At 41.3% G+C, this 19,016-nt stretch overlaps 1 protein-coding gene across 1 annotated transcript in view; it reads left to right on the forward strand.

The window, feature by feature from the left end:
- LOC128889824 (uncharacterized) overlaps positions 1–7,768 on the forward strand; it is a 60,807-nt gene extending 53,039 nt beyond the window's left edge. The window contains exon 2 of the mRNA XM_054147826.1: positions 735–7,768. Within this exon, the coding sequence (XP_054003801.1) occupies positions 735–2,573 (1,839 nt within the window). The 3' untranslated portion in view covers positions 2,574–7,768. The remainder of the gene's footprint in view (positions 1–734) is intronic.
- Positions 7,769–19,016: the final 11,248 nt, after the last annotated feature.

The following is a 19,016-nucleotide window of genomic DNA, read 5'->3' on the forward strand; positions in this document are numbered from 1 at the left end:
ATAACGTCTAAATGGAAATGGTAGTCGCAAGATTCCGACTGTGAAGTAGTAAAATAAATTCTTTTTATTCACCATCATGAGAAAGGTATGAACTATATATACACTAATCAATTTACGCATACGAGTTTTACAATTCTTGTTGCTACAACGTAAAATAGAAAGCATAAAAGAAAGTAACACGAAATAATAAGATACCTCCTCCAGAAATATAAATACTGTATTAAATCTATTCCTCAAAATTCGAATGTTTAATTCAGCAATTATAACTGTATACATAGCAATAGAATAATAATATCAAGTAAAAATGACGATCTATTTCACGAACTATCTCCATTTCCAAATTAATTTAGATAGTGATTCAGTATGTGATCGAAGCTTCTTGATTTATAAAAAAAAAAATACCTACATCTCTAGGAAAGGTTGAATGCCCAAATAAATTCTCTTCATTGTTCGTACCTTCCCAATCCATCACCAAAGTGAATCTCGCGTGTTCTTCCACACCCTGTACAACTTATCCATAACTATGAAAGGCAGACTGTCACATAAAAGACCTTATTATCCACTAAAACCACTACAGAACGAGGAGTGTAAAATGAGATAAACATAATCCCGCGATGAGTCCATAAAACATATATTACCTTAACCGTAACCCTAGAATGATGCTTGCCACGATACCCATTCAATAACACCCGAAACAGTTTCCGCATTGCGTTGACCGATGAAACATATTCCAGGTACTGCTGCAGGCGGCACTGGTGTGGGACGAAGTACCCGGCGCTCCAGCGAAGAGGAACGATATACTCGCGGGCACGGAATTCCTGTCGGTCTTCATAAACGGAGCCATGGCCACGCCGCCGCAGAGACGCAGAGGCTTCAGACGCGGAGGACACGCGGCGTCATCGGCCGCGGACAGCGCGACAGCGGAATCCCACCAGCACGAGGCGTCGATCTACCGAATCTCGCGGAATCCTGCCAACAAGCAGGTCGTCTCCAGGGCGCGGAACTCGAGTGGTCGAGAGGAGATCGTTCGGTTCTATCCTATCAGTCACAAAACGCTGGAGAACAGACAGCAGAACCTAGCGTCGTTGATCGATGAGCTGGGAACCACCAGCGATATATCCTCGACGCGGTTGACGCCGCAGAGTTCGTCGACGACAATCACGTCGGTGGGGTCTCAAGAGAAGTCCCCGTCAAGGACAAACGCTACCAGCAACCCGTCGAGCAAACCTGTGAGTCGACAAAAGGTGATAGGTGTCAGTGTGACATCCACCGTGGAAGCCACGCCGTACAAGGTCAGGGTGGAGCATTACGACAACGCCGACGCCACGGTCGTCGCTCGACAACCGTCTTCCAGCGGCTCTTCGTCCAAGGAAACCACAAAAGAACCTAACAATGCTACGGTTAGAGCTCCCACGCCGAAAGTATCGACTGTTAGCCCATCAACGAAAGCTACAACGACGATAAAGGCGACGACGACCATGGCCAGCACTACGACAACGACAACACCGCCTTCCTCTAGTTTCGTAACGGAGGAACTCAACAACATCGTGTCCGAGTCTAACAGGAGCGAGTTCTCGGTCGACGAGGGCTCCCCGAGCACCAGCTGGCAAGGTCACAGCTCGGTGACACCCAGACCGGTGAACAGGCACACGCCAGCCGTCGCTGAACGTCACGCCAATTCCGACTCGCATAACCAGCCGGAGGACATGATCACTCTGCCAACCGAGGAGAACTACGAGCTCCCAGAGGAGAACGCAGAGTCGAAAGAGTTCAACGAGGAGCCCATGGAGGTTCAATCGGAGCGTCTTCAGGCTCAGGGTCGGAAGGCTGGCAGACACTACGATACTTCTCATTACAATCGCCCTGGAGTAAAGGGCTACAGTCAGTCAACGAAAAACTACAAGGCGTCCAGGCCGTACAACGAGCCAGCTAAGCTGTACAGCGAGCCAGCGAAAATGTACAGCGAGCCTGAGAAGGTATACGGTGAACCAGCCAGGGTGTACAGCGAGCCTGCCAAGGTCTACAGCGAACCTGCGAAAGTCTACAGCGAGCCAGCGAAGATCTATAGCGAGCCTGCGAAGATCTACAGCGAGCCAGAGAAGATCTACTCGGAGCCCTCGAAGGTCTATTCGGAGCCAGCGAAGGTGTACTCCGAGCCAGCGAAGATCTACTCGCAACCTGCGAAGGTCTACGGCGAACCCAGTCGAATTTACGACTCTGAAGGCCAGCCGCTGAATCGCGAGCACGACGGAGAACCTGACGAAGCCAACTACGAGATCGACGAGTCCGTCAGCGTGAGCAGTAACGGGAACGCTCACGGGCCCCAGTTGATACTCACGGAGTCCACGAACTCGTCGGAGGTCGAGGACGGCCACAAGGTGGGCTACGTCGTCGAGGGTAGGAACTACAGGAAGTACAGGGTCGAGGAGAGAACACCCGACGGTTTCATCGTCGGAGAATACGGGGTTGTTAGTCACGACGACGGTTCCTTGAGGGGTGTCCGATACACTGCCGACGGCACCATCAATCCTCGACTCATTTATGACGCACTGATGAAGTTCCTCGCACTATGAGAGACCCAAGGGACGAGGACACGGCGATAGAGAGAACCGTAACCGAGGCGAGTCGATCGGTGATCGACTTTGCTCGACGGTGACGGATCGAAGCTAGACACGACTGATCCTTCTGCTCTTTCCAACTGAACTGCCTCAGAATGTAATTTTAAGGAACGATGTTTTAGGATATCTAAGAAATCTCTCGCGACTGTCGATCGGTCGATGGTGCACGGTCGATCTCTGGTGACTTCTCAAGTGTTCGTTTAACGACCGGGCTGGGAAACGCGGGAGGCGACGAGTCGAAGGGAAACGAACTCTTACTTCCGGCCACGGAGCTGTTTTGCGAATTCTAACTCCTTGGACGTGTGTATTTATGGTTATGAATTGCGACTAGGTCGTGCGGAGGTTAGGGTAAGGTGGAATGATTGAACTGCTTCTCTTGTTTGTGGAGATGGTGTGAGCTGTTAAACGATTGTGTAGGAGCAAGGATTCTTTAAAAGTTTAACGAATGTCATAATACATCCCTAACGACATTTGTTAATGTTTTAAGTATGCGCATGGAAAATGAAGTTATCGATACAGGCTATCTTTGGAAAAACTGTCCTTCGATCGAACAGAAGGAACACATGATGAACCAGACGAATTATAATTATAACTAGACTGCGGATGTTTATACATTTATGGAAAATGAAAATTGTGCACTATATGTGCACAAATGCAAAAGTACATAAAATTTAAACAAAAATACACATATTATACCGTTTTAAATAAAACACACTTCGCTTAAGATTCAATTCTTGTTATATATCTATAAGAACAGCGTAAACATCCACGATCTAGTTATAATTTATATTAAGTTATATGTTGTATTATTATTTATATTTTGGAACGATGACCCCCTACCCGTGAAATATGTTACGTTGGTCTCGCAAGTAAGAGAAGCATATTACTCGACGAAGTTAAAGGAGTCGCCCTGAATTTAGGATTCCACGTGCTCGGAACATGGTTGTCGAATACGCGTGGCGTAACTTTGATGATTCGATGCCGAACGTGTATTAGGGGAACGATTCTGATAAACGCATGGTACGCCTAAGTTTCACAGGTAGGTGAGCTGGTTGAGCTCGTTAATGGCGACGGTAATCTTCGGTTAGTCGTCACTCCGTCGTTTCTAAGGTCTGGAAAAGGTCACGGTGATCCTCCGCAGGCTTCGCGATCGAGTCTTTCATCAGAGAGGTTGAGATTAGAAAGAATACGGAGTTAAGGATTGTTCATCAACGACTAAAAGAAAACCGTATTGTTCAGCTCAATGACGAGCATTCAACTTTTTCTGTACTCCAAACGTAACGACAAGTGAATCGTTTTCTTGTTCGGCAATGCAATTTTTATTTTACAGAGTGTTTAGAAAGAAGGATTCAGGATTTTAGGTGTACATGGAAAGTACATATTCTTGAAGTAATACGCAATACAGTTACTTGTCAAAGAAACGCAAGTCACTTTTGTTAGTTAATTCTAGTTAGCGTACATTATAGAAACTCGGTAATTGTGATTATTACCTTTCGTATTTAGATTTTTTGCATTGTTCATACAATTGGGAAAATAGATTTTGTGATCAACATGATACATAGTCTCATGAGGATTTGGCGTGACAGTAAAATCACTTTAAATTTCAAAAATTCACAACGTTGTTTTCATTAATATAATTATAAACCAAATCCCGTATCAAAAAAAGTACCGATTTAAGTGTTTAAAAGTACCGTACGTTCCTAAAACCCTGAAGCCCTGTCTCAAACACAGAATACTTTTAACGCGGTAAATCGAAAAAAATCATTGTTACTTCCAGTGTTACAAGATAAAATATTAACAAAAGTGTAGGATTTTTATCAAGGTCAATTCCTCGCAGAAAAATGAACCAAAAAGTATCGTACCACATTGTAATCTGAAGCTTCGTTATCAAGATATAAACACTTCAAATTAACTGTTGCGACGTTGGGTGCGCTCTTGCGTGACACCCACTTGATTACAAAATGTAACTGCTTATATCTGCGTAACTAAGGCTCGGATTACAAAATGTTTAAGGACTTTTCGATTTCTTTTAGTACAAGTAATTGATCCCATATGATAGTCTCACATTTTCCTTAATATATCGTGTGTTTGTAAGGGAACTGAGCTGAACACGGCCACATAAAGATCTCAGGAGGAGGATAGATGCCTAAAGCGATTAAAGCATTTTGGGAGACTCGTCGGAAGCTCGATGAAAACGTCGAAACGATGACTCACCCGAAGCGTTGCAGCGACATCGACGAAAAAAAATAAAAACGACTGATTCTTTCGCTCTTGCCACACGCAACTGCCTCAACGATTAATTTTAAGGACGGCCTTCTAGGATCTAAGGAAGCTCGCGTATTGGGCGTCGACGTGCGTGTCCATTCCGTCGACCGGAGACGGAAAGGTCGCTGGACGACTCGGTCGGACGAGACCCAGGGGAATCCGAAGTGGTGGCCATTGGCCATTGCGAAACGTGACAGATGAAAGTTACTCGTTTGGGTAGCGAAAGTACGAACTTTTGTGCGCTACCTGGTGGCCTTTGACGATCGCGTCAACGACGTCCCTCTCGGATCGTCCGATTTCTTTTCCCTTCGTCCGGCGATCGCGTTTCCCGCTGTCGAGAAGATCCTCGTGGCTCTACGTAGTTGCGTAATATTTGTGATCGCGTTAGTCGCTAGCGTGTTATTTGTCATGATTTACGATTAGGTGTACGGTACAGTCGGCCGCGTCGAAAATAGTTCACCAACCTCGCACTTCATCGATCATTTCCGAACTGTGTATATTTGGAATTTGGTTCGACCCGAAGTATGTCGTAGTATAGGTGAAATTAGGTGGGGTTTAAGATATCAAATTGCTGATTTTGAAATTTTTTAAGAAGCACAGGCCCTCGATGTTGACAGTTGTCAGTCGTACGAAAACTGACTTCAATTGGATTCAATTTTAAAAGTGTTTTAGTAATTATGATGAAAAGTGAGGCTTTCTATTTGTTTATTATGATTAAAAAATATTTAATCCATGCAGGATTGGAAAGTAAATCTATATTACACTTTATGATTGAAAATATAAATGCGAGGATGGTGGACGTTTTCGAGTGCGAGCCACTGAGTAATGGTGGAAAAATCACGGTGTCTCGTGGTTCAGTCGACAATTTTAAAATACTGACGAAGCTTATTGTTGTCACAGCTGTTGTTATTATAATTGTACACTTCTTGTATCTGTATGTTTTACGAAAATTTCGCAGCCATCTTTTTATGTATTTGTATCTACGCAATACTCAAAGCTGAATGAAGTCGTGTGACGTCTGTGAATGTCTAATTGCGTGATAGCTTCTTCATTTGCATCGTACGAAAAGCTGAAAAATACTCGAAAATGCACGAACGACAATGGTGTCTAACAGTCCCTTGATTGTGTCTATCATCCCAATTTTACAGTCGATAATTAAATCATTAGAAGCTATGAGGGAAATACAGATTTGTTAAAATTTTCATATATAGTTAAATAATTATCCACTTACAGATTTTGTCTGACATTGGCATTACTTTTATATAACATAAAAATCTTCTTCTCCTCACTGCTTCTTATTTAGTTTGAGCGTTATACCTTCTCCTGTCTCCTTTCCAGTTTCCATCATTTCTCGCTCTCGTCAGTGCTCCATTCCAAGGCTTCTTCTTCAACACAACCAAGAAACCAAAAGAAGCACCGAAATAAGCTTCCAAAAACACAAACACTCGTCACCCACGTAATAATTACTCCGTCACCCGATGCACCATTACTATAATTGCGACTAACTAATCAACGAAAGGCCCAAAAGAATCGACTGAACGTGTTTGTCGCGTGCTTCCGTCACGGCGACGCTTCTGTGATGAAAAAGCGTATAGAGCAGTCGCAACTGCCAGAGCCTCCCCTCTAGATTCCGCGAAACTAATTTAACTGTATCCTTCCGAGAAAATTGTGATCACCACTCAAAGGCTCCGCAGCTGCGACGAGCATGCTGACTTGTCACGGCAGCGTCTCTGTGCGACCCTAAGTTTAAGTTCTCCTAGGTTCTTAAGACGCTTTCAACGTCGACATGAACTCCTTCCACGACGTGGAAGCTCACGCGTTCGTGGGCGAACCGTAGGACGTAAGACGGATAACGTTTATTTTATTTTTAGAGTTAAATAGCTCATTCCTCCTCATTACCTCAATCTTTGAGATAGTTCCTCCTGCCATTTAAATAACGTATCACGCGAGTACTCACCTTAAATTATATACGTTCGCTCGAACCTTTTCCCATCGAAGAGAACCCTCGAGAGTAGTGGCGCAATTGGAAGTTTAGTTTGACAAATGTGTTTAATAAAATAAAGAACGAAAATTTTGGAATTATTAGTAGAGGTAAAAACAAATGAATCCTTCTGAGGCTGTTCTACTCTCATAGTACGACGTTGGTTACTTCGGGGTGAGCGGTAGCAGGATTCATTTCTTTTTATTCGTAGGTAGGAATCTGGAATTTATTTATTCAGAATTCTGAATTTTAACGAGGACGTTACTAAACGTCAACGAACATTAATATGGCACAAAACTTGCCGGCATTTTATAAAACTTCATTGGGGAATTATACTAAAAAAAAGTGAAAAACTACAAGCGATAACTATCACTATCCATGGACTAATATTTCTCAAAATCGAATCAAATCTTAACTTGAGAATATTCGTCATTTGACATAAATATTTTTAGCATCTCAACTAAGTCATACTTGAACAAAAGGCTCTAAGATTTGTAAATTATAATCTTCTTCATTGAAATATTATTTGAAACCATTTCCTTGCATACTTGCGTATACAAACAAATTTAAATGATCTAAAACTAGGTTGAGCTGCCTTAGTAGCGCCATCGCTCTCGAAAGAATAATTTCGATACCTCGAAACGTTGGCCGCGTCGAAATCGATATTGTACGTGTTCGCTCGAACATTGCTCATCCTCCTAGGCTAAACGCGCGTCCATTTGTCTCTGTTTTGTATCTAAACGATAAAAGTATTTCGATATGTTACAGGTGATATCATTACGATAAGGACTCTCTTACGTTAGACGTACATGTACATCGTAGCTAATGTTTATCGTAAAATATTATGCATTGCGCTGTGCAACCATTGTCATAATTCAAAACAACTTTGTAATAAATTCCATTGCCATAAGATAAGCGACCATGTTTTTCTTCTTTTTCCTTCTGCATTATAATAACCATTACCAACCCTTAAATCTCTAAATAGACCTCAACTGGAAAACATTATAGTTCGTAACATCCCACTAATTTCATTTTTAGAATATGATTGTTTAAAATTAAAAGGTGGAAGATCTAAAGCTCCCTCTGCAAGGTTGCTTGCTGGAAAATTGAGAATACTTATCGCACATGGTATTTATTGGGACAAGAAACGATTTACACGATCATTATCGACACTCAGACGAGCCCATAATAAAGGGTTCGAAGGATTCGTCCGATACATGAAGCGATCAATTCGTGAAAATAAGGCACTGCCGGGCTGAGTCTCGACGCGTATACAAAGCAAATCGCGCAGCAATAATTCACACTCGTGATGTTAAATTCGTGGCCTCTACCGATTCTCAGAGCATCGATTTTATCGCCGGGCGCAAGAAAAATTCATTTAATCAGCCCACGGCTATGGAATATTTGACGCTCATGACGTCTTATTATATGGATGAATAAATTCACGAGGCCAGCAGCACGGACCATTTTTTTCAAGTGAGTATCCGGAAGCCAGACCACCTAACCATTGATTTAGCTTTCGAGGACTAGATGTAAATCAAGTACACGCATCGCTACTACAAACGCTGTTCTTTCCCATCCACAACCTCTGACGTTAATTGCGTTTCGCAGTTGGGTAATAAATCACGTGGTAAGTCCACTGTTATCACCGTATCTTTCATGTGATATTCGAAATTGATACAAATTTAATAATTACACCAGTCGATACTCCTGCCATCGATTTAAAAAATTTAATAAATATACGTCGTAGCGAAAGCAGCAATCAAACCGTTTGATTTCAGGCAAACATTGCCCTTAATTCGTATCGATAAATCAACGCTCGATTAATACAGATATCGAAGCCTGATCATCGTATCAACAATCTCATCCAATCGGTAGAAAGATCACGTTCATGCTGATCTCTGGGTATAATCGCGAAACATTGTCGGTGTGGTTAGATCATCGATCACGATGACATTAATTACAACATGTCTCGAAAGTGTGGCGTACAGTATTTGATGATTACAGTGGGTACAGTGACTCAGAAATGCTATCATCAATATCATCAATTTTTATTTGTTTAACCAATATTTTAGGTACGACAATTGAACGTAATGTATACGGTTTGGCTTGGGAGCATAATTTTTCGCATTCTTGATCGCGAAGGACGAGTGAGTTAAGTACAAAGTGTGAAGATTAATTCATACGTTAATAATTCCATTCTTCTTTTCAATATCGATCTTATTTATTAATTAATTTTTATTAATTTTTCGCCTCAAGTGCACCGTGTAAACAGTAATTCATATATGAATGATGCGTTTCAATTTTATTTCTCATCTCAAGTACAGTATTGTTTAGCATTTTCTAATTGTCGGTTGCACTTTGTTCGTGCTTCCTATTATTAATTTTTATGCTTCAAATTATTCTTTTCTTTATCGTTAGAACTGTCCTGGTTTGAGCGAGATTGAATCCAAGCAATTGGTTCAAACCAGTCGCATCGTTCGAATTCTTTATCAAATTCCTGATGATTGAGTCACTGAAAATATGTTAGTGTTTGATCCGGTTCGTGTATTCGAGTCAAACTTGTTGCCACGATTCATTTTCACCGAAAACACAGACAGGTTTTCACGAATGCAAGCCATATTAGTCAAATTCCTTCATGTTCTTTTTATCCACCTTGCTGTTTCGTTTCATAGTGAGAACCGATGGCTAGCGATGGGACTAAGACGTCTTCTGAAATTAATTCTTACCTATCTTTATGCTCTTCTATACTGATACTTCTATATTCGTATTAAATTATGTAATGTTTGATACATTCACACTAATACATTAATTAGGACTTCGGGATTTTTATTTTTAATAAAGCCTAGATAACGTAGAGCATATTCCATTTTTGCACAAATTTTTACATCAACTTTAGGCGGTTAAACTTGAAAAATGACGCCATCTAACTGTCCACCACGACTATGGTAACTTGTATTTTGTTTTTAAAACACAGAGCACTGATGTCCCTTTTTGAAACGCTCTTTACGTCACTGGATTAGTCCTATCGCTACCAGTGGCGGTCGACATCGTCCCGACTGCTCGGAACCAACCATTTCACGGTTGTGCATTGATGCTACCTTGATCTTTCTTTTTCCTCTTGTCGCGGCCCCTGTTAGGTATTTATCCTCGATTCGGGTAGGCCCGTTAAGTTTAGTCCCAGCCAATGGAGACAGAATTCACGATAAATTAGAACATACGTGGGGATAGATCGATAGCTTCCCCCGCGGTCGAGCAGCAGGTTGGGCCGCTTCATTATCCTGGCGCCAGGCTGGACTATCGCGACCCACTATACGTTTTAGTTGCGGGGGCAACGAACGTCCTTGGTGTCCTGGGTAGTGATGGGAATAATACCGAATCAATTCCGCCGATACCACCAGAAAATTATGATTTAATATCGAATAGAATCAATTTTTAACTCAAACTTACAGCACCCAAATAAATATAGTATTTGTGAATAAGTAGATAAAGTACATGGTACACAAATAAATTTAGTACTCGGTACGATAACAGCTACTTCACAGTAGATTTGTGCTTAAACAATTTTCTCAACATATAATGAATCATGCATTTGTGACAAATTTGCACCCCCACAAATATATCCCACATAATCGCTAACTGAGTTTCCTAAACTTGCGATGTCCCCTGGGAGACAACGTTCGAGTGCAAAGTATTAAATTTTATACTATTTTTCATAGCCATTTCGCGCCTGATGGCCCTGCAACCAAATCGACAACGTTACAGAGGTCGACAAGGTAGAGAAATAACTTACCGCGGCACGGTTTGGATTACCGATGCAGCAGGGGCGATCAAAAGGCTTTGAGAAGCTTCAATCGTCGACGAGTAAACATCGCCACGTGACGCTGCCACTCGACGTTATCCACACTGGACAAAGAGGAGCGTACTACCCCTAAAAGCAACGGGATAGTGGGGCGCACGTGACGGGGGCGCGAGGAAGACGGAGAAAGACACGCAACGTCTCATTGTGTAAATAATTGAAATACTAATCCCCTTTGCCGAGGTAGTGACAGTCACCTTAATCGAGCCGGTCGAGCGGCATTTAAGAGTGCGTGCTCGAGAGGGTGTAACCCCGGAACGATGCGCGCCGCAAAAGCGGAAAGCAAACGCGACACGCATTCGGCCCGCGGCTGCACACGTGACATCGCATGCAAACGCTCCAAGCCTTTTTAAGCCCCTGCCCTCTTACTTCTCACGTAACGGGACGGTTACGCATGAGCCAGGAATTGCGTGTAGATCTTCTAACCCTCCGAAGGAAATTTTAGGGATATGCGTGAGTACTCCGTATCTTTTTTAGTTGGCTTCGTCTATCGGTGACAATTGAAGGGTGCGACATTTTTAGATAACTGCGGATCTTATGCATTTATGACGCAAGCAAGTTTGATATACGGTAAATATAACCAGAAGGTATATGCATTGATATAAAATGAAATATTAATATTATTATATTAATTAGTAGGATACACAGTCAGTCTCATAAATATTCGTATCCTCTTTGTCTATCGAAGAAATTTGTATAATAAGGCGTTAGAATATATATTTAAATCATCAATCTTTAAGCGCTTATTTATTGGGGATAATTCGTGTAAAACTAAATGGCTTCAATGAAACACTTTAAAAAAGTAAAAACATAAAAATTCTCCTATCCGAAAATCTTTATCCCTCAATTGATTCACACGGGGACAATTCCGCTGGATACTTGGTCGCAAAAAGTTACTAGCGCGAGAGGTAAATTCCTCCCAGCCCCGAAAGAACCCTGCCATCTATCCTCAGCGTTCACGAAGCATGGAGGGAAGGTCACATTCGAGAGGGAAGACGCGATCCGCGAGATCCTTCCCCCGACAATGGGTGGGTAAACGCGGAACAAGAAGCTCGGAAGCTCGAATGACCGCCTGCGGAGGATAATGAGGAAGAAATTAGTGGTGCGTGAAGGTACGAAGAGGCCACCTGTGCCTTATCCTCCGACGAAGCGTTCGGGGTTCTCCGGAGAAAGAGGCACTCGTACATATCCTTCGTCCTCCGCCGTCGTCACTCCTCCCACGCCCTTATTTTTCAGAAAGGACTCGCCTCGTAACGCGAACTGGCACAAAGGTACTCCACGGAGGCATTCAGCCGGCATAGATCCTTGATTAAAAACTGAATGCCCGGGCCATTCATGCCTTGTATCGCCGTCCTTCGTCAGTTCTCCTCCTTGGCCCTTCGAGTGCGTCTCCGGGCCCTAGAAAACGCGCTGAAAACGACGTCTCATCTCGATCCTGCGAGGTGCATAAGCACGCATGGCGATGCTACGGGGTAGCGAAGCTGTCATAGAATTCCGATGACACGTTCGTGTACCTTCATCGGTCCTTTTCACGTTATGGTGAAGATGGGGATCGTCCATTCCACGGGATGAAACGGAGTATATGGTAGGAATTGTGAGATAATACTGTGTATTACTATCATACATACAACTGCAGTTGGCCCTCGACTTTCGCACACAATTTATTCCTGAAAGTTAAAAGTTTACTTTACTAGTCCTGAAAGGAGATTAATATCTCGTGTAATAAAGAACGATAGTAACCTATAATTACACGGAACGAGACGTATAATAACACTTAATTCCCTCCAAAATCTCGGCAGCAAATACGTAACAAACAGTTTGACAAGATCTCTCGCGGTCCTATGTCCAGTTAAACTAACCATGTAAAGCATGAAGCAAAAATTGTTGAAATTAAACTCAATGCAAACGATCCACCAACCTAAACAACGTCGACTGCTGCAACATTGGTCTAATCGGAGCTCTTTAAAGAAAACGTCGCGACGTCTTAGATTTCTTGAAACAATCTCCCTAATTAAGCTCCGCTTTCCGAAAGGATCGTCCTCGTATTTTCCCTCCGATCGTGTTCGCCATCGACGGTGATAATGGAAAATAATTTGTCATACCGCGAAGTGAGGACGCGGAACGGGGAGCAGACAGCCAGATCGCGTTAAGTGATTCGTCCTTGCCATCTGGGAGACCCGGCATTATCGGAGTGGATTGTAGACGTCCGATTCTTTGGGGAGGGCGGCTTTTAGTCCTGTCGGAACGAGCTAATGACGAGATATTAGTGTCACACGGAGCGCTCCTCGTCCTCGAGCGGGGAGACGAATCAATCATGTCCATTCGAAAATGTTTCAAAGGTGCGAGAAGCTTGTTGTTCGCGATGGAGTGATTGTGTTCGACACGAGAATTAATTAGATACATCTACTCTATCGAAAATAGAAACCGTGAAGTTCCTCGACGTGGAGTACAATGAAATTTGCAAATGTTATTATTACGAGAATACATTGTACACTCCTATCATTTATTCTTTACATGCGATCTTTATTTCTATATATACTGTTTTAAATATGTCATTGGTGCCTGAAGTTATTACTACGATGGGTCCTTGTTATTTTATATATGCAATCTTTATTTCTACGTATATATTATTCTACATACATCATTGGTGAAGTTAATTACTACCATGGGTCCATATTTTTTTTAAATATTTCCAAAAGCAATTACCTTAGCAATTTCTTTGTACTTTGAATGAGATATTAAAACCAGAAAAATTACCAGAATTAGCAGAGAGAAAACTAAGAAATCAATTATTATGTATAGAGTTAAAATAGACAGAAGAATAAAAATAAGTAGAAGTATAAGAACAAAATATTCTTATAAATATTCTTATTTATTCTTATTACATATATATTTATATCTACTTATTTTTATTCTTCTGTCTATTTTAACTCTATACATAATAATTGATGATATATATATATCCTCAGATAATATTATACAAATATTTAACCCAAGTAGTCACAGTTTGCAAACACAAATTCGAAAATTCACCTTACTTTCCAGTTTCTCAAAGCAACCCCTTGATCTCCACAACCGATTTCCTTAAATTCCCCGTCTCGCGCGTACATTTCTCCACTCTGAAGAGTCTTTACAGTTCTAGAGCGGGCCTCCTCGACCTCCCCTAAAAACTGTAATTGCGAGGGTTGGAACACCGTGAACGGCAAGAAGGTGCTTCGACGGAAGCAAGAGTTGCCGTGAATTCAACAATGGCGCAGCGGGCGTTCGCGATATAAATATTTGTCTTCCAAGTGCCGGTCCGAGATCTCCAGGGTGTGAGCATGTGCGAGGGGGCTGCGTACTCTTTGCAAGGGGGTCAAAATAATGGCAACGCGACAAGGTGTACCGTTCAAGCGGCGTGCGCGTTTCGTCCGTGAATGTGTTAACGCTCCTGTGTTTGCGAGTTGGTTTTCGAGCGGAGGAAAGCACTCGAGGGACAAAAAACTACCTTCACGGAGATCGACCCGCATGTCTTCTCCTGTCAGAAGTTTGTGGGAAAGTTTCCAGGGAACACGAAACGTCAATCCACGATCGTGTGTCGGCCGACGTATATTGTTTTGCATCTCTCGAGAACGTTGAGGATCGAGCATTTTAGATAGTAAAATGTATAGTATGTACCAATCATTTTTCCTCCTTTTTATAATGGTGTAGAAATCTATTTTGCGGGAAAATGTGAACATATTCGCCACCGGCATGTATTTTACGTTTCAAATACCGAGTATTGGCGAAAATAATAACATTTTTAAACTGGACATCGCAACTTTGTATCGCTTGGGCGAAGATAATGATTACAAGATATGTTTCGAAATATCAATGTTCTAAATATGTAGCGTATAAAAGTGTAGTGTTTCGTTTTGCATTGTGTACTTTGAATCGTTTTCTCCTATTGCCGAAGCATTAATGTCAAAGGCGAATTGTAACATGTGTTGCCAATTGTGAACTATTCATTAGGTACTTGACTAATGATAGCTATGCGAACGTGGATTCCCAAGGGACGCAACCAAGCCACTACTCTAGCGAGGAAGTAATATGTCGTGTCTCACGATTACATTTTAAAATACCATTTAATGATATACTGTCAAATACGCTTCAGTGTGAACACCTGCCGACAGTCTTTAATTATTCTATATTTCAAGTGCATTTCGTTTATCTTAATTGGCTATTGCAGAACATATAGTTATAAAGTAAAGTTTGATCAAGTAAAATTAATTAAAATTCAAAAAGAGATATAAAGAAGAATGATTAAATAAAATTAAATATCGAAATTACGAGTTAATGATCCGGTATCTGGAGAAACTCAGAGATGAACTCACCACGCATGCGAGGAAGTTCTTGTAGGCGGGTGTTAGGAGAGGCGTGGTGGCCAACAGGGTGCGTACTACCCCTTAGAAAGTAATGGTTCTATTACCACCTTGTGTAGCACATATTTTTACAAATTATCTACAATATACTCATATTTATCATTTTTATTCGTTTGATCCATACTATGCGTTTTCGTATTGCTCAATTTCTTTTATACATTTATAATAGTATCAACATCCACTACTTAGTAAACAAAATTCATTTAGTATTAAAAGTCCTTGTCGAACGATCTACGATTGACGAACACTCTAACTTTTATCCTACATATTTTCGTCTGTTGCGTTGGTAATGTCCAAATAAAGAGTTTCAACTGAAATAAACAGTCATCTAAATTAAATTACATTTTATAGAATGTAAACATGTTTCTAAAAATCAATTCTAAAATATACTTTAAAAATAATGCATTTATTCAGGAGATTACAAGAAGATGTTTAAGAAACAGTATTCTAGCGAGCAAATACCAATATTTAATTAACAATGGCGATTTTGCTCGGTGCATTGAACCGAGGAATATCTAAATCAGTGAAAATCTGATTTTTCCGGTTCCTGGCGACGTGTATGGCACGGAGAGAAATGAGAGGCTCCATTTCTACGCAGCTCAAGGAGGGCATAAATCGTGGCCGCGATAATGGAATTCTCAACGGGGGTCGCATTGACACGGCTGCGAAATGTCGTGCCGTGGGGGTAAATAGATCGACGTCGTGACGATGCCAACAAGGATGTATCGAGAGGGTGATAACCTCCTACTCACACCTACAAGCATCTATACAGGGTGTATCGTACATTCCTACTCATGACGTACCTCATTGCTACCTGAAACATCAAGTTTCAAGAATGATTTGGTTATAAGGTACCGACACGAAATTTGTATCAATTTCTTTTTGGTATTAGAGAGAGTAAAATTTCATCTAAAAATCTTCATCGTTTCGAAGCTTCCTTAGAAGGAGCAGCAATTTTAATTCAATGAAGACCCGAGATAGATTAAAACACTCAGAATTTTGTATTTGCATTCTTTATTATTATACTACAGATTATATGCATTTATAATATAAACTAATATAATTATCTATCAGATAGTAGAAATTCTTCTCTGCAATTTGAGTTTTGTTTGAATCGAATCCGACGATTCCACGCTGAGCTACGACAGTTTAAAGTTTTTTGTTGGGCAATAAACAAAACAATTGTTCAAGAATATCTAACATCGATAATAAGTATTCATTAAATAGTAGAAATTCTGCTTTTTAATTTGAATTTTGTTTGAATCGAATCCAACGATTCTACGCCGAGTTATGTCACATCAAAGTTTCCTATTTAATAGAAAATTATGAATGAGTGACTGATCCATGACTTACATTCTCACCCGGAAGTGCGTACGCACTAGTAGTAAAGTAGTAAAAAATCGTAAACACAGTGCGTTTCGTAGCATTTCCCGGAAGAAGATGGCAACAATCACCTTTTCATAAATTGTCTTGAATATTTAATGAGTTCCTTTCGAACGATTTCGACGAAACTTGGTAAACAAGGGTTTTTGGGGTCGCTGATTCCAAATCTGAACTAAAAATTTAGAAAATATCGGAAAGTGATCCGATTTGGATGAAACTCGGTCCACAAAGGTTTCTCGGGTCGCTGATTCCAAATCTGAACTCAACATTTAAAAATTCAAAATGGCGGATACGATACGACACAAAATGCGAAAAGTGACTGGATTTCGATAAAACTTGATACGCAGGAGTTTTTGGGGTCGCTGATTCCAAATCTGAATTTGAAATTTGAAAATTCAAAATGGTGGATCCAATATAACATCTAAATTTTCATGCTCCTTTTATCGATTAGGAACGCTAGATTTTCCCTGACCACTTCGAAATTATTTTAAAAAGACTAAAAGTTTATATCAAATGAAGACTGAAATTTAGAATATTCCCAATTTTCTTCACGTTCTCGATTGATTCTCGGCACACCCTGTATGAGTTTGGTACCTTACGACCAAATGATTAGATTAGCTGACGAGAAATGGTCCCCGTGTGAACTCTCCCATAGAAGAAACACGTGCTCCATTTTCCCTCCTTCTCCTCGCAGGGTGCTCGCTCCCTCTTTTTCTCCTATCGCGTCAGACGTCGTGAGTTGCTCGCATGAATCACATCCCATCGTGCAGATCTCACCCTCGTTCGACCTCCGTTTATCGTAATACGAGGTTGACCGGATCCTCCCGATACGTCTCGATGGTAATAATTTTTCCCTACTTGTCAAATTACTGATTCCATTAACGCGATTATCGTCGAACATGTCGCGTATCGTGTAACGCGACCGATACGCTATATTCCCAGGATCATGTGATATGGTAAAAGTTGCAGGAAGAAACTTTCCTGAAAAACAGGATGGCAAACAGAAACTTTGCTAACTGCATTTATTACATTTTCATTTCTATTAAATATCAGTATTGCAGACAGATATTTATATAACAGAAACAGAACATTAGATTAATAAAATATATTTACATATGAATATATTAACTCCCTCAGACCTAGTGCCCATAATGGAGGACACGCAACTACCACATACAAATTCGACGCTATCCTTATTTGTGCACATGAAGGAAGACCAGTTTTCTTTAAAAACTACACTATAAGGATTTTTTTTTAAGGAAAAACCCTCTAAAATTCAAATTTTAGTCTTTATTCAAAAAGTAACGAACAAATCAAACGACTCGAGCACTCGGCAAACGCATCGTTTTGCGATGTATCCCCGGGAATCGATAGCCTCACCTCTGCACGTCGGTGTTTATGGTGGCCAGAAAGGTTCCCATCCGATGCACGATCCGCGCGGCGCCGATTTTTATGACGGATCGTCAGGTACATAACCCGAGGCCTCCCTCCTCTCTCCTTTGCAAACTAATGACCGTTAATACTTCCTTAAAAATGTTTTTCATTATCCTTAAGCCAGCACTGGCATCGGGCAAACGGCACTGGCCGCGCTACGTAATCCTGTGTTGTCTCGCGCGGCGTATACGCAAATTAAACTGAAAGTTTGCGTTCCCGTGTAGCTGAAGAAAGAAAAAGAAAAAAAGAAGCGTTCAAGACTCCCTTGTCTCCGGATTCTCGGGAAGGAGTCTCGTCCGGGGCTAATCTCTATGGATTAAGCGTGCTGAAACGTGCGTTAATTTTGCTATTTGGAATACTTAAGCCTGAAGAGCGCGTACTTTTAATTATTATTGCATTCCTATTTACCTGAACTGGCGGATAATTTTTCATGTCACTGAGCTGAATATTTGGAATACTTAAGCCCGAGGAGCACAATCTTTTAATTACTATTGCATATCTGTTTACCTGAAGTGGTGCACAAGTTTCTTTGTTGTTAGGATGTATCAGAGGGAGTAACATCTTCCGTGGACCAAGCTTCGGGTAAGAATGAATTTAGGATGAACAAGAGAACGTCGAATTTATTCGTTGCGTGTGCATTTAAAGATTTATCGAGGTAAAGATTTTGTTAAAAAAATTAATGGGGCCAATGTATCATATCATATACAGGGTGAGTCTTTTAAGCTATGTACCTGAGATATCTCTGTTGCCTGGAATGATACGAAGACATGTCGCAAGAGAAAATTGTTTAGTTCAAAGGAGGACATGCTACACAAAAAAGATGGCAGAAAAGAGAGACGATTAGATCGTTAGTTACTGAGATTCGCGTCTAGTTTCGTAAATTTGCCAGTGGACGCCGTGAAGGAAGAGGGACGTGCCTTGCAAACCTCTCCCTGGGAGTCAATGGCCCATTGGTGGAGTCATTGTTGCGGTTTCGTAGAGAATGGTCTCAATAAATAGCGTTTGTGGTCGCGTGCCATGTCACAACAAGGAATGAGATATGACACGATGGAGCCTCGCGGACGTTTAGTGGAATT

The sequence above is a fragment of the Hylaeus anthracinus genome, unplaced genomic scaffold, assembly GCF_026225885.1.
Source record: "Hylaeus anthracinus isolate JK02 unplaced genomic scaffold, UHH_iyHylAnth1.0_haploid 11997, whole genome shotgun sequence".
Classification (NCBI taxonomy): domain Eukaryota; kingdom Metazoa; phylum Arthropoda; class Insecta; order Hymenoptera; family Colletidae; genus Hylaeus; species Hylaeus anthracinus.